Source organism: Rhopalosiphum padi, chromosome 1 (genome assembly GCF_020882245.1).
Source record: "Rhopalosiphum padi isolate XX-2018 chromosome 1, ASM2088224v1, whole genome shotgun sequence".
NCBI lineage: Eukaryota > Metazoa > Arthropoda > Insecta > Hemiptera > Aphididae > Rhopalosiphum > Rhopalosiphum padi.
In genome coordinates, this window is record NC_083597.1 from 38,316,719 (window position 1) to 38,335,053 (window position 18,335).

General features: G+C 30.0%; 1 protein-coding gene across 1 annotated transcript; it reads left to right on the forward strand.

The window, feature by feature from the left end:
- The first annotated feature begins 1,483 nt into the window (after positions 1 to 1,483).
- LOC132917862 (thiamine transporter 2-like) lies at positions 1,484 to 16,952 on the forward strand. The gene is made up of 9 exons (XM_060978823.1): positions 1,484 to 1,914; positions 7,004 to 7,174; positions 8,399 to 8,615; positions 9,408 to 9,571; positions 11,321 to 11,437; positions 12,446 to 12,548; positions 14,670 to 14,862; positions 15,444 to 15,576; positions 16,530 to 16,952. The coding sequence occupies exons 1-9, from the start codon at positions 1,789 to 1,791 to the stop codon at positions 16,644 to 16,646; spliced, it is 1,341 nt and encodes a 446-aa protein (XP_060834806.1). The 5' UTR covers positions 1,484 to 1,788; the 3' UTR covers positions 16,647 to 16,952.
- Positions 16,953 to 18,335: the final 1,383 nt, after the last annotated feature.

Sequence of the window (18,335 nt, forward strand, 5' to 3'; positions counted from 1 at the left end):
TTCATAATATTTATGACAGAGCACAGTAACTGAATATTTTATTACATAAAGAAGACATCACCAGGACACCAGCTGAAAAAAAGTTGAGGAAACGTTACTATTATGGTAATATGCTTATGAAAATATTTTAGTAGAATTGTAGATACTTACAAATTCGTTGATCGATTGGTTATTTGTCTGTATATAACAGCAGATTAATGTTGCTGATCATATTATCTGATATATATATATTATATTTAAAGATATCATCTAGACATAATAATATTATATGTATTAATAATATTGCCGACTTAATACGAAAAAAAAAACGAAAATATAATTTTTGTTGCAAATTATATAATTAGCTATACTTACTGAAATAAATTCGCATAAACTGCCTACAATTAAATACGTTATTTTAATTATGCGTAATTATATATTTATATTGTTATCGAATCAATATAATATATAAACATTACCCATTAGATAATAATTTTCTAAAAAGTTGTTATACATAAGTTAACAAGCAATAGTTTAGGTCTTTAGTTGTTTTTATTTTTTTAGCGTATTCATGGATAAGACTACAAATTGTCTACTATTGTAATAAAATAATACAAAAGTTACAAAAAATAAAATGAATACTCGCGCACTTATGTGTTCTTTTACTAATTTTACTTCACATTATTATTGTACGCAGAGTTATGAACTAATACATAAATTAAGAATTATTATTTAATTAATAGATCAAATTATTTTTATATATTTATTTTTTATTTTTTTATGAATAAAATATTTTTCTTGTCATTATTTTATCAACAACGATCCATCAAAAATATTTTACAGCCCAATTTTGTTAGTTGGGTAACACTGTTATATATTAAATAACTACTATAAAAGAATCTTCTAAAATATATTTAGCACGACTAATATTTTAAATTCACTTATATGGCTTTTGCTATAAAAAATAAAAATATAGATACAATATGTCGCACATTTTACCATTAACCAATGCACAATTAAAATCATTATGAATTATGATGCAGCATTATATACTCATTACTCGCATAGCCTTTTAAAAATAAATAAATATAACTGACCGACGGCTTTAAAGTACCTACAGAAGAATTAGTACCCACCGAAAATGATTTTCTCGGCACAAGTTAAGCCAGATTTCCTGACGAGTCACCGACATAACAGACTTAATATGATACATTTAGATCACTGAATCACAACACAGACGTGGTCCGCATTGCGTAACGATTATTCTAATCACATAATTATTAATGTCCATATAATATTATATGATATTGAGAAAATCAAACGTCTCACGACGCTTCGCCCGTTCAGAAGAACGGATGTTTTTTTTTACTGCACTTACGTATTAATTCACAACTCTGCTAGGATGGAAAAAAAAGTATTAAAAAAAAACCGAGCATTTAACGGATTACAGTGGTCAATAGGTCATACACATTCGCTTGAATTACACAATAAGCATAATATCCAATCCTTTATTGCCGCGCAACGACCAGTTAATGGCCAATGCCTATGCCCGTACGTGCGATTTGTTTTCAATTTGTATTGTTTACAATAACGATATAAATTCTTCGGTATCGGTTTGTGCCGTGTACAACTCAATTTATTTTTTTACTCGTACCACGCAATTTCAATAACTGTGAGATATTCGATGTTACGAGAATAGGTACTGCAACAGGCGTGACGTTGGTGCGAGATAAATCAAACGTTTTCAAAAGGACTTGCGCGTGGTTTTAACGTTGGCCTCCCGAGTCGGATAAAAGAATAGACGCTGCCATGGATCATTGGAAATTAATAACGGTCATAGTCACAGTTTTCACATTCACCGTAGAAATACGACCGATGGACTCGTTTTTGACGGCATACTTAACTGGACCGTCCGTAAACGTATCACTAAACGAGGTATACAAACAGGCAAACGGCTTTTAATACATACACGCCCACATAAGTATTAAAGTACACAAGTATAACAGGGTATTTGTTAAGTAAAAAAGATGATTACTTACCTACTTTTATAAAATAATTTAAAATTTAGAATTGAAGTACATGGTAACTTTTAATATTTGTTGTCGTATAATAAATAATTAAAAAATGTTTAATAATATAATGTACTAAATTGTACACTCAATAGTTTGATAAACCGATTTAAATAGAAGTTGAAAAATTCAAGTAACTTTAATTTGATTAACTTATAATTATTGCAGCTATTTAACTTACCTATTTCAAGACCTATTTAAGCTTACTTTAAGCGCATAGTCATATTTTCCATTCTCTTTGCTCAATTTCAATAGCTGAAATAAGTATATAAAAATAGAGTCAATCGTCGCATTAAACAAATGCGTTATTGAGATAGTCTGGCCTAGTGACGGGTAGATTGAATCCCGTTAAATTGGGTTTGATAATTCAATTTAATGTTTAAACTACCGAAATATAGCCTGGCCCGTCGACTTAAACTCGGTAACTCGGTGGGTCTGTCTGCGATTATTTTCTATGGTTCAGCAACGCCGCGATGTCCTGTCCATTGTGTTATGGTCCGACACGATAATGATATTATAAAATATAAATGCACTAAGACTGAATTTCAATACCTAAGTTCTATCATTAGTATAATCAATAGTATTATTTTACACTTCAATGAGTAAACTTCCACTGAATAACTAAAGACATGACTATAATATACAATAATACGGATTGATATTGAACATTTCATCCATAATACGGAATGGGTATTAATATTATAAATTTAGTATATATATATACAGATCTTAATTATTGTCTTTGCCCGATTTCGTTGTGTAACAGTGACACGCTTGATGCAACACCATTTAAATGTACAAATAAAAATTGTTAAAAAATATTAATAATTATTATATATACTAAATAGGTATAAAATTTAAAATTATAGGTATAGCAATAATACAAACTATGTAGTGATGTAGTGTGCCGTACATTGAAAATCATTCGCTATTATTATTATTATTACTATTATTATAATTATTCGAGTATCGTCGTGTAGTCAATATTATAATAAAGTAACTCGAAAGTCGAAAGTTGTTTGAAACTCGAAAGTTCAAGTTTTAGTAACTTTATATATTTCTCTCGAGATGAAATTTCATATCCATATTCCTATTATTAAGTATGACTTTTTTCTTAGCGCAAATATCTTGTAATACGTCAATTTACTCCGAGTAGGGTATTTTTTTTCTGTACTTTGTTCAATCTGTTGTTCTGACATAATATATTATTACACGTTCAGTCTACACAATAATAACGACGATGTTGAAGTTACATTATGTTTTAGTGTGTATATTTCCTACGTAATAATAATATTTTATCCACTACATACACCTCTCTGAGTAGTAACTACTCAAAATGTGCGTAATCTTTGTATTTCGACCTAATATAATATGTTACATAAATATATACATACGCGAGGCATAGACATTGGCACAATACGCTGTAAATATTATTTTTTAAAACATAATATTACAAACAATTTAAATATTCATTTAAATTAGTATTTATACAAGTTTGCTTATTAATTATTAAGTATTATATACGAATTATAAATAAATAATAGAAATATAAATACATATCTTCGACTCTCAAGAGAAAAAAATATATTTTCAATAATCTTTATAAAAAAAAAAAATTCGGCCACTCTTGTTATATATTTAGACACTTAGTATATTATTTATTTTACACCTACTATTATTATTATTATTATTATTATTAATCAATAGTCCATAGCCGCAAGTAATCAATTATGCGTGCGTAAACTAATAATTAACCGTTAACATTTTATTTCGAAACATATACCATATAGGTAACTGGGGAAAAAATCTTATGCCTTTATACCACTTTCGGTATAAGAGTGTGATCAATCACTAGTGACTATCAGTTACTATTATATAGTAGTAAGTAGTAACATACTATCGAACTATAGTGATCATAGACGGGGGTCGGACGTAAGAATTTAGTCATCTCAGAAATTTCAATTTCTCGCCCTTCCAAATACAACTCTGTTTGTATTTCCGTGAACCATATATTAAATAATTGGACACTTGACTAGTTTTAGACAAGGCTAGCGGAGAATAGGTCTTCTTCCCGAAAACATCAATCTAATGTCTGCGTACGCACTATAATCACGATTCAAAATTGTTTAATTAAATATTAAAGATATTTGTTTTTTTATATGTGATAATATACTAATATAATATATGATTATTTTATGTAGTTGGTGCGTGTCGTTCAAACTAAATTTGATTATAATGACATACATTTTTCTTTCAATTTAATTCTAAAATGAATTAAACAAGTATTCAATTCAAAGATTCAAAGACTATCATTTTCATTAATTGAATGTTTGAATTTTATCATTATTGCGTAGATTATGATAGTTAGTAGTTATTAGGAAATATCTTTATAAAGTTAACTTTTTGTTCTGATAAAAAGTATAAGCAAAATACTAAATTTTCTCAACTAAATTTTGTACTTAATCATAGTTGGAAAATCTAGTTTTAATTTATTTTTTATTATACATACATTTTACATTAGGGTATAATACATTTGTATTTGTGTATAATGATAATTGTGCATAAAAATTTGGATTTGATATTTTTTATAATATTGGTAAATTTTATAGTAATTTAGTACCGACGAGGCGGTGGAGCTTCTATTTATTTTTGCAGGTCAACAAATTAAACCGTTGAAATTTACATGTTATAATAATTCCGACCTAAAAATCAACTACGCGAAAATCTGTGGAATTTACCCAACTGAATAATATTGTACTTTTCGATGTAGTTGTTAAAAATCGTTTTCGTTTCTATTAATACATTGTATTGTCTTTATTATTCTGTGGGTGTTCGTCGAATCGATAACTCAAACAAACCCAAAGACCTTTTTTTTTTGTTCTCGGCACATACGTGTCGCAACTGAATTATTAACCATTTTCAGTTTTGGAAAAAGCGAGCAAAAGTCACGTATATAATATAACTTTCGTAAAATCAATTCTATATAATGTAAATAAACAAAGCCAAAATCATCGAACGGAATAGAAGAAAAATGAAAAATGAAAAAAAAAAAGAAATCCATTCTTTCTGAATTTTAAAAAATCGATATCATGTTTTGTGTTGAAAGCGGATTGAAACAACAAAAAAGAAACAGCTATAGGATCACGAAAATAACAAATTGAATTGTGTGAAAGTATTAAACTTTCGTGACGAAACTAACGGAATAGTTAATGCGATTTCGAAAGCCATTATTATTGCGTCAGTGTATTGTGCTATTTTTAAACTACAAAATATTGTGTAAGAGCGGGACCAGAATAATATCAACGATGACTAACGTTCAGATATTATAAACGTATTTATTTATATTTTAATTCAAAAAATTTGGTATTCGTAAAACGTTTTGTCCCGTTTGAATCCAATTTTATGTAAACAAAAAAATAAATAAATAAACATATATTATACTATCATAATATTATGAATTTTATGGTAATAAAAATCGCTGTATAGCAGCAGTGCAGTACTCGCGTTTACATACGAAATCGGTTTTGAGTTTCTATACGAAGTTATTTTTGAAAAATTAATCGAGTATATTCGACATAATTTCATGTCATACCACATTGTGTTGTGTTTGTCTTACACATACGTAATGTTACGAATTTACACACCGGATTCTTACTAAAGCTCATTTTTAATAAATAGCATTAGAACCGATTTACATATCATAACATTTATAGAGGAAAACATTGACTGTGTACTTCAACAAAGATTTTTTTTTATATTTTTATTTAACTATAAATACTTGAATAATTTAAATTTTGAAATTCAAATAACTCGTTTAAAATAAATTTATTTATTGATAAAAACTCTTCACTCGAAAACAGTTCATATTATCTCCACGACAATTTTTCTCTAGGTTTCCTTTAATTTCCACTATAAATGGACGGTAGTAAAAATCCTGTACATGGATTTGTCGATAGAATAAAAACAAAACAGTAAAAAAAAAAAAACAAAATTTATATATTTAATTAGACATCAGTTCTGATTAAAAATCTGAACCGTTAACAATCATAATTAAAACTAGCTATATTTATCCAAGGACGCTAGTTTTGTTTTTATACTAAACCATATTTTTTTAATCTATACGTTGATATGTACACATATTTATTCGTATGACAAAATTTTTATTTGATATAAAGTATTCGAAATTCAACAAAAAAATTTCATTTATTATATTTTACCATTGATTATAGAACATGCAATTTGCTATTCTGTGATCAATGATATTACTATACTTTCCTACAAACGCTTTGATTTATATGCCCTGTATTTAATTTATTTACCTAAAATGTATTAATTGCATGATATAAATATATTGTGTATTTAACCAGGGCGACTAGTAAGTTAGATTATTTATATAAATTTTAAATAGAAAATTAGAACTAATGTCTAATAAAATATGACATAATAGCAAAATATAAAAATTTGGATTTTATCTTCATAGTTTTTTTTCCTTCCCTTTTTATGTTTTGGTTTTTATGTTATTCCTTGATTCTTAATTTTTATGTTACACGTGTGTAAGACATAGACGACATATGTTTGTACGACGTCTTCTTATGACTTGATCTGCTACATAGAAACCAAACAATAACATTGATGGGTTGCTATATAATGTATATTATTTCTTCGCTCAAAAATCAAAAATCCACGCAATCCGGACGTATAAAACAATTATAGTATATACGTAATATATGATGTAAGATATGACGGGGGTGGTTTGTTTTTATAGCATCGATCTAATACGGTCGTAATCTTTTATACACCCCATTCGGCTGCTTCGCGCTCGACGAATACAGCGAAATGGTCGAGATTGGAATTGCGTTTTTATTTATTTTTGTCACTGCAGTGCTCGAATAAGTCCCCAGTAAATCCGAGGATTTATAATGTCGTAATATCGGTTATGTTATCGTTGTACACAGGTTTCCAACGTATTTACGCCGATCAGGATATACTTCGGAGTGATTGGTTCGTTTCTGGTGTTCCTGTTGTCCGATTACTTGCGATACAAGCCGGTGATGGTATTCAACGGTGTGCTGGGTATGGTGGCATACATCAATCTGATCGATTCGCCTACCTCGTTCCAAATAATGGTAATACAGTATAGTACATTAATATGTATAATATTAAATGTCACATCGCGTATTTCGAATTTTATTACAACGAGAGGCGCATGATATAGTGTTTGAAACGAAAAATCACGGGTGGACTGGACAGACCTTAATTTTAAATTGTGTTATTATATAATAAATATAATCGATAATATTATTATAGGTATACCGACGCACCAAAATCTAAATGTGAGATACAGCCCAGTGGGAATTTTTCCACCTTCACATATACACAGTTCACTCCAACAAACAACATCTATCGGTTCACATGAAACAATATTTTGTTTTTATTCTTAAGAAATCGCGATGTACAATAATATAATATTTTAGAATACTTAATTTTCTACTAAAACCAGAGACCGGTGGTGAGGGGGTGCTATATTATCATTAGCTTATTCTTATCATTTTTTTTTTCATAATTCAACTTCGTCAACTTAGCTCATTAGGTTGTGGAATTTGTTTAATATTCGTTACTGTAGGGTATGGTACTGTAGAGTTTTAGAACATTTCCGTATATAAGACATAGCTGTGTCGCTAAGAACTCGGTCGGCCACCCACCCGAAAGCTATCAACCGCCGGACGGTGCTTGACCGCCGCACTATTTGGCGACTTTTCAGTGTGCAGACATATTCTACGCCCACCACGCGCTTAAGTTTATTACTAAAAGTTACCTAAAAGTTATAATACTAAGCCACATATACCTCCCAGTCCACCCCTGCAAGCTATAACATTGTACCATATAATCTATTGTAATACGCTTGGTATTTAGGTATATTTAAGTAGGTAATTGATTTCAATGCCGGAGTATTCGAAAAAATGTTTTCCTGAGACCTATAGCTTAGTGGTATGGAAGTTGAGGCGAGCCGTTTAATACTAAATAAAGTAACACTCTAGAGATGGACATTCGGGTGATTCGACATGACGTTAACGAAATCAATATACTCGACAATAATGCGATATTTGTTGTTGAAAAGGCTTTACAAAAGAGTCGTGCGATAGTAAGACGATTTCGGTGCATAAAAAAATACCGAAACACCCAGTCCACTGCGGTGTTATCGCCAATGCGTATTTTTTTTTTTTTATAGAATTTAATATTAAACATTAAGTTTGCCGATTTTATGCATAACATGTGCTTCTCTAGTAGTCTAGTGGGATGTATTATATTATACCTTCCTATACGGTTTCGTGTGCGCGTGTGTCAAACAGGTAACGGAGGTCTGCTTTTCGCTGTTCGCGTGCATCGAAATGGCGTATTACGGCTACCTATACTCCAAGATCGAAGACAAAGAACATTATCAGATAGCCACGGGGTTCGCTAAATCCGGGATGCTGAGCGGCACGTGCGTGGCCGGCCTCTTGGGTCAGCTGGCGGTCTACTTCAACGATCGCAATTACTCCGTCCTGCCTTACTACAGCCTCGCCTGTACGATTTTCCTAGTGGTTTATTTATTTGTATTTTTGTATCTGACGCACAAGCGACGTCTGATTGTAGATCTGGCCCGAGGGAAAAATAATCCTACGAACACATATTTTCAGAATACGTATGTATCGTGATATCATCCAGGAAAACGCATAAAATGTTTAGACCGAAAATATAATGTCTACATCGTGCATTTTATCTATTTTCAACCTTAATTTCTAAAACACATTACCGCTAATAATAAAAAACACACACACACACACATACACTTATATTATTATTACAATATACTCATCAGTGGCGTAACTACAGGGGGCAATGTGGATGATATATCATATTATCGCCCTCACAATATTTTTTTTACTGTGTTAACTTGTTTTAAGTTTATTTTATTTATCATTTTAGTACAAAAATTAATTGGTACATGTCATGTAAACTTTAGATCACTTGTTTTTTATTATATAGCTTATAAACATGTCATCGCGTTATGATTCCTATGTTTAGGATTATCCAACGAATTTCGATAATATATTTATTATGATAAACATGATACATTTATGCATATTATTATAGCAAATATATATTTTGCGTACACATGAATACATTTTTATAAATATTATAAGATACAAATTCTTGTGACAAATATGAATTATAAACATATCATCCCTCCCCCTTTCCTAAACAAACACACAAAACAGTCCTAGTAACGCCACTGAATTACTTATCGACTGTGTTTCTGTTATATCATATAGTTGTATACTGATACAGACGTAATTGGTTTATTTTTTTTTTCAGTCGTGACATTCGCAACTGTATGGGCGTGCTTCTTGCCGTCCGTCGGAAACAGCAAAACGTCCATTCAGGTGGATGAAGTCGGCGGAGATGGTTTCTCAAATGCGGCCATTCAAGACCCAAGCATACCCGACTACTCATCGACCGGAAAATCCGACACGCCAAACGTGAGCACTCGATGGCATTTTCATATGGCGTCGTCTAGCCGGGGCGGTAAAGTTTTTGTCCGAAACGACCATTCTATTTTCACACAAGACCAATATCCTCCCAAAAAAATCGTTTTCTCTAGCTCACGTTTCTATAGACATTTTTTAAAATCATTGGCAAATATGTTTTATTAATTTTTTTAATTTTTATATATTCTTGCAATGATAACTACTTTAACAAACACCTCTAAATAGCAGACACTTTCAAATAGCGTACAAAATTGCAGTGATCGAAAACATCCGATATTTGAAGGTTTCATTAAATATGTAAATTAGATTTTATTAATCATTATTATACAATTAATTATTCTAATTGAACATAATAATATTATGAAAATGTATTATATATTAATTGTTAGCTAGTAAATACCTACTTATTGTTAGGAATTTATTCAAAACATAAATATATATTTTTAGAAATTTATAAAATTCATAGCTCTTATTGAGTAATTTTAAATAAAACTTTAATAGTTTAATTTTCATAGCACATAGGTACATTTAAAAAAGCTTATTCTATAATTTTAAAATTTAGAAACGTGAAGGAAAAAGTAAAAATTTTATTAAAAAAAAATAACAACTTTATACAAATATGGGCGTAAAAGTCTAATGATGTACTGTATAACCCTTATAATTTAACTCTGAAACACTTTTAAATAATATACATACTTATATGCACTTGTAATCCCAATAATTAATATAGCCACGCCATCAACATATGCACTGTATGGTGTATACTGTATAACATATATCCATAAAGATACTAGAAGCAGGCCGCATGAGACAAACAAATCTAAAAATAAACTGATGAATAAAGTTTATATATCTATAACCTAAAATCGATGACTAAAAATTCCATAATTGTCCATATTTAATAAAGTCCAACTGTATTTTTATTAATACAATTATCATAATAAAATGCATTTAAATCTATTATTATATTATTACAATATCCCATATATTATAGGACTTATAGAAATTGACAGATTTAACGTTTATTTATTTTATTTGAATTTATAAAGTACAGAATAATACTTACACACTTGAATGATCGTTTATTTGCATGCGATCTATCAAAAAAAGGGATCTACTAATTAAAATATTTTGATGTATACAATTCCTACTGATCGGGCATTATGTATATTTATTTTTTTGCAGGTAGTCATAAGCAACTATAAATTATAGAAAAAAGAATTAATAATTCAGGACTATGAAATAACAAACACTTGAAAGTTGAAATAAAATATAACAATCAGGCCGCCAGGGTTAATAACCCAACATAAACACAAAATATACAAATTAAAAGTTTTTATTTGAATTCTCTGTACTTCAAATCGTATATATCGTACAAACATAGTATTTAAATTAATACATAATAAATAATAATAAAACCTTATAACACCACGTGTCCACGTTGTTTATACATTTATGCCTATAAATTTTACTATAATCTATATAACGTTGTAATAATAGTTTGACAAGTTTGAACTGCTCTACTAGGTAAAAACTAAAAATAAAATAATTTTTCTTTAAATCTCTTTTTTTTAACCATTATTATATTGTAATATTATACAATAAGTATAACGAACCTAATTTTTTTTTTTAAATTGACAATTAATAATATAGATATTATATAATAAGTATTTAGTACTTAATATTACTTAATACTTAATACTCATAATATACGACTATTTATTTATTTGTATACTTCAGGTAGTACCGTCTACGGTTTTCTTCAACCGCTTCTGCGACTTTAGACATTCGTACGCGGATCGAACGGTTTTGATGTGGTCCATTTGGTACGTCGTAGCTATGGCTGGATTCACGCAAGTATATATAATATTTTTATATTATAAATATAAATTTATAACGCTTCGTAATATATTCTTGAATTTTTTAATACTTCATATTCATGGAAAAAAATCGAATATTCATATTTAGTTTTAAAATTAAATATTATTGTATGAACTTGGTAAAAATATTGTATACACAAATACACAACATATGATACAAAATTATAATATTACATGTTTAATAAATGGTTCACGAGTTAATTTTCAAATATATTATTTTAATTACATAGTAATATATTCATTTTATATTTAAAAAAAATATTAAGAAAAAAAGATATTTTATTTAAATCGATGCGGAAAAATACATCAATGATCATACTATGCTATACAATTTCCAAACAACTAAACTATAATAATTGCATAGTTATTTTACAATCAACATAATGTATAATATGTAATATTTAATAATTACCTAAACCGTTACAATAATTATCTTTAAAATTATAGCCTATAACATTTATAGGTTTGTTTTTCAATTTGAAAAAATATGAATTTTAATTGTAGAGAATATTGAATTTTGTATAGGTAATATATATTATAATATATTTATAGGCAATAAACATATAGGTAGCATATTATAATTATACTACTTATTTAAAAAAGAAAAAGAAAATAATATTTATTTTATTGAATACTGGAGTACATTACAGTTATATAATATGTTTAACAGTTAAAAATGTTAAGTTAGTTGGTCAGTCCGACTAATCACCATAGTATAGTTATAAGTTATAACTCCATATAATTATAAAATGTATAAATAAACACTTCAAATATATTTTAATATTCATTATAATTTTAAATATGTCACACTCATAAGTCATAAACATATGCACTGAGTGTTGAAAAAGGTCGAAAACAGACATGCAATTACAAGCCTTTTGAACACGCTGTAAGATATATATTAATAGTAAAATATGTATGTACTATTAATTACTTCAATGATCGTTTTATGTAATTTTATTTTATTTTATTGCTTTTTCCGCAGACGAATTTATACGTAAATATTTTGTATACATACATCGTAGACGTATCGGACGATAAGCACGCGTTGCTGAATGGTTTGGTCGATTCTCTGGCCACTATGTGTGGTGAGTATATTGAGTATAATATATCATATTCATTTTTTTCTCATTTAATCGAAATTTTCTAAAATATATAATATAATATAGTATGATATAGCGACTAAAAAAATATGCAATGCATAACCCGGAAGTACGGTTAACGGATCGAATATTACAAATTCCTGTATCATTTGATACAGAAATTTATGTATATAATATAATTAATATAAGTATACAACGAAAAATCAATATAGATAAAAATTCGTGTAAAAAGACTATGGTGATCCCACGGATTACCTAAAATGTATAATATAAGAGGTGGATTTACTGATAGTCCTTACGTCACCCAAAATCTGAATTTTTCAAATATTTTCGTACGAACATTATTGCTGAATTCGTATAAATGAGCTCAACTCGGGGTAAAGTTATCATACCAGGGCCCAGCCCCACCCGGAGTCGTTGAACTTTCTCATTGAACGACATGTATATAGCAGGAGTTTATTATAAAAATCTATGGTCAGGAATTCACTATAGAATTGAGCACAAATTATTGGCGTGAAACAATTAAAAAATTCAAATTGAGCGGGGAGGGGGAAAAGTAACGTACGTTACGGTTAGCGTCAACAGGTTAAAAAAAAATAAGGTTCAAGATCAGTTACTGGCCAACAAATAAATAAATTCTTAAGAAAACACCGTCATGGGAGACAAAATTTAATTAATTTGCACTTGTGTACAAAATATATTATTATGTAATACACCGTTTACACACTTGTAAATATATCAATATAATAATAATAATAATTGGTCCGGCTATTCATGCCGAACTAATGATATAGTACAATTTGGCTATTATTATACAGAGCTGTAGTGGGTGGGAGTTGATAAGCTATTTTCGAACTATTTACTGTTAAACACAAACACAAATAAGGAACAGCAGGTATTATATTGGTCATAATAATAGAGCCGCTGAGCTACGCGCAATTGTTTATTGCGTTTATTTATTTATCGCATAAATTGTTAAGGGACTGTTAATGTTTAGGGGACCATTATGGCTCACAATGGTTTCACTAGATGTTTAGTGATCGTTTATGCTGCCCGGCAATAGAGTCGCATCACGGTCCAACGACCAGAATAATTAATAGTAACATTATGCACAATATGATATGTTATGGAAAACGTACAAGTATCAAAATCAATTATAGTTATGTGTGTGTTTGTGTGCACCGATCGGCACAAATATTGAAATATGTATACAGCCGCTGGTTCGTCTTCCGCTCAATTGAGACACAGAGTGATGTGATAATTGCGGAGCGTATGACATTATAAATTAATATTATTATACACAATTCGTGCACCAGTAATAACAGTATAATAGGTACATAATAACATAATAATTCACCATTATATTGTATATTAGCGTATCAAATGATAATACTTTTCTACTGTTTGACAAACAGTAGAAAAATAGAAAATGTTATTTATATATTATGTATTAATTATTTTCCCATAAATTTCTCGTAAAGAGAACTGCACATAATCGATCTGCTGGGTTATCGGTACTCTGCGAGTATAGGTACAAATGGTACAATGTAAACAACTTAAACGTAATTCAAATTTACAGAAATAGTTTATCAAAACTTTTGACAGACATCAGAAAATAAGTTTTTATGGTTTTCTACCGTGTTCTTAGAGACCTACAAAAAAACATGGAAATAGACTCACCTTTTTTAGACCTTTGGCGATCAAATGGTGAACGCATAATATTATAGTCTTTTTACACCGCGTATTTTACCCATTCGCTTTTTTATACATGCATATTATAATATGTGTACCTACTGTGTACATTGAATTACTAATTTTTACTCATATTCTCGTGTTATATTATCTATTTATTTATAGTATACAAATAGTAGTTAAATTAGTATACATTTTATACCTATAAATCTAACCTTCCAATATGCACCGTTGCCGGACCCGACCCTTTAGCGTCATCTCTCTCTGGACAGGAAACTGTCTGATGAAAGACCACTCCTCCCCTCAAAAAATTAGAAATGTCAGAAATCTATACGTTTGTCCATATTAAAGATCATGTCAAACAGAAATTAATTAATATACTAATGATATTATATTGTGTACACGCATATATAGCTGCGATTAGTGCTTATCAAATCGGCAAGGTGAACGTGAACTGGAGTCATCACGGATTCACATTCTTGACTTTCAGTTCTCTGGTGCTTGCGCTGCTACTGTCCTTAGGCTACTACTCGACGAACATCCTTGTCGTGTACTTTATGTACATCTGCTTCGACACGGTAGTACAATCCGTCTTCGTCATCGCCATGTGAGTACATATTTTAAGACATTATGGGTATTATTCTGTGGAAGGCCACACTTAGGAGTGTTAAATATTCGTTGGACTGCGCCAAACCGTCTCAAACTCATACTATATTCATTACTCAAGCGTTTTAATTTATTTTTCCGTCTCACAGCTTCGGCCCACCGAAGTTTGTAACAAACAAATTTAACTACACGATGAATTAAAAATTGATACAGTCGGTCAACTGGTTAAAAAAAATGCAATAAAAAAAATTTCACTCAAAATTTTAATACCACCCAAATCCTCTCATTTCCTACTTATCCTTGCACACTCCCCTGACAACTCATCTCGTCATCTCAAAAGACGCGGGCGCCGTGATTTCTTAATTTAAATTAATTAAATCAAATTCTGAAAGGTTCTAATGACGGATAATCTCTCTCGTCAAATTAATCTAAATGACATGTGTGTACATATCTTCAAATTTACATATTGTATTATTACTTATTATTTATTATTTATAACAGTTTAACATTTCTTTATTTATAATGTACTATGTACTATTTATCACTGTTATCGTATACGAGTTTACCCGCTTTTCATTTTAGGTCACAAATTGCCAAACAACTAAAACACGATTTCTATACCTCAGTGTTGGGATTCAACGCTTTCTTGGGCATCGTTTTGTCCACATGCTTGTCGTCACTCCTTGTGCGCATCGGGACGTCCCTGCCAGTTCGGGTGAGATGTTATTTGATATTGACATTTTTGCATACACGTATATATGTATATTATATTATACACATGGGATAAAATAACTTTATGTATATAAAGCTCGTATATTGTGAAAGTAGATGGATATTTTGTATTATTTTTTTTGTCCATATATTTTGTACACGTAGTGAATAAACAATATCATACCAGATAAAATAGTTGTCTTATTATTATAATGTCATTGTGATCTATACAATACATTTCATAACAATCGCCATTGATATACCTATATTCTACTTCTTCTCATATATTCTTATACGATACCGTGTACAAGATATGTTTGTATTTTTATTTATAAAAATAACTTGCGGCAATTTAAACTCAAAGTATATTATTTATAAATATTAAATATAATTATATAATGTAGATCAGGCACGTGTGCAGAATTTCTTCATGTATGATATTAATGGTATTATGAAAGAAAAAAAATAGTATAAAAAGAAAAGTATTATATTTTTACTAATTTTTCAAGTATATAATTATACATAATTTGTATATTTCAATTATAGTTTTTTGATCACACATTCACATAATTCTTATAGGAGTAAATTTCCTTTTAATTCGATAAAATACGTATAGCTGTTAATTACCTATATGCAAAAAAGACAACGGGAGATAGGTGATTGTAACCCCCAACTACCTCCTTACTCGCGGGCTTTATGTAAGTCCATAACAATATAACATTCAAGTTTAAATAGGATAAATATAAGTGCATTGTGACAAGCACAGTTGAATAAAACAGTTTATTTAAGACATTTCAAATTATTTATTTTAATCGAGTCAAGTCAACGACGCATACCGACTTTTTACTTCAAACAGTTAGTAACGATTAACGCCCACACTGACATATTGACTTAATTATATCAAATATTGTTTTTTCACGTTGTAAATTAATTCCATAAACGATTTGCATGTTTCAGTTTTTGGTGTACAGCTGTACGTTCATTATCCTCGGAGTCGTGTACGGGTGCGCTGCGGTCATTCTCACCGCGAAAGACAAGGCCTCGGCTCAACGTTATTACAGTCGGCTGCCTTGACAGTATTAATTGGGTGAGCACAATCGCATATAAACAATACTATCCATCATCGGCGACACTCCAAACTACAACGACAAAACGTGGCACTAATGATTTATTTATTTATTCATTAGTTAATTGTAATAAATATTAAACACGAATACAAAGGCTATGATGTTGGACTAGGTGTTTACCATGCGTAATAACTAGTAATTATTCTTCCTCTTGATTCCTAGAATGAAAATCGTCCATTATTTACTTTTATTTCTGTTAATTAACGACTTTTAGAGGTTACCCAATAAATATTTTAGTATAGTTTGACGTTAATTACTTATATTATTGTGGACAGTATGGGCAGAGTTAATTACAAAAGTTTATTTATCTGCGAATTGCTTTCAATCGAACGAAATGTCATTTTTTAAATGTCATCTACTCGTACATAGCAGCCATATCTTAGAGTTCAAATAAAAAAAACTGAATATTAAAACACCGTTACATAATATTATGATTTATAACCTTCGTGTTATGCGGTCATACAGTGACGTGTGTGTGTATATTACAATTATATGTATATCTGCATGCAGGGCGCCAACGTTTGTTTTTCGAAAATAATATTTTCTCTTCGAAGACCTCACAAATTACAACGTTTTGTGACGCGTGATGTCCGGTATAGATAGGTGTGTATATCACTTTGAGACCACGAGAATACTTTATTTATATTTAAATTAATTTAATTATAATAACACGTGTAACAGTATTATTTTCCTATAGGAGCATAACTTTGTGTCTTTAGTCCCCACGGACCCGCCTATCGCCCAAATTCAACTCCAATCTACATAATTTAATGACGCATTATAGTGTTGTAATAATTATGCGAAAGCGCTAACAGTGCAGCTTTGACAAAAGTATGAACATAACATATATACCATACATAAACATCACATGCAGTCGTGTAACGTAATAAATAATAATATGTGTATCAAAAGATGAATGTTATTGGTCGGTAGGTTTTATTTCTCCGACAGCCCGCGTGTATATAGTTACAACAGCCAAACCGTTTGACTTTATGATGTAATATTAAAATACATGTTACGGGTGAAAACTCCAAAATCCAATATCGCAGCGTACACGATGATCGAAATGTGTAATGTGTGTGTGTGTGTGGAACTGTTCAATCGAAAATGCGAGTGGGAAGCAGGAAGCTATAATGACGCGTAGGTACTTATTTGATATTTCGTTTTCGATTTGTCGGACGCGCGGGTGCAATACGGATAAAAGTTAGTACGACTAGAGGTTTATTAGTATATAATACGTGAAGACCCGGTGAGACTGTAGTCAGGCGTTGTTTGGTGTGTGTGTGTGTGTGTGTGTGTGTGTGTGTGTGTGTGTGTGTACAGATACTGCGGCTATACTGTTACTCGTATTTCACGCGGACGGAATATCTAATGCAATGTGTATAATATAAAACACGATTACGACGACTTCAATGAATAATATATAATACCATGATGGTTATATATATATACAGCATAAACACACAATAATATTATCAATAATATTCAAAATCACGATGGACATTATTCACGGCGGAGACGACTGTTTATATATTATATTATATTATATAATGAGTTTTCCTACAACTCACTCTCGCCGTGATTCTCTTCGCAAACATGCGAAGTATAGACTCCGGTATTTACTATTTGCTTAATA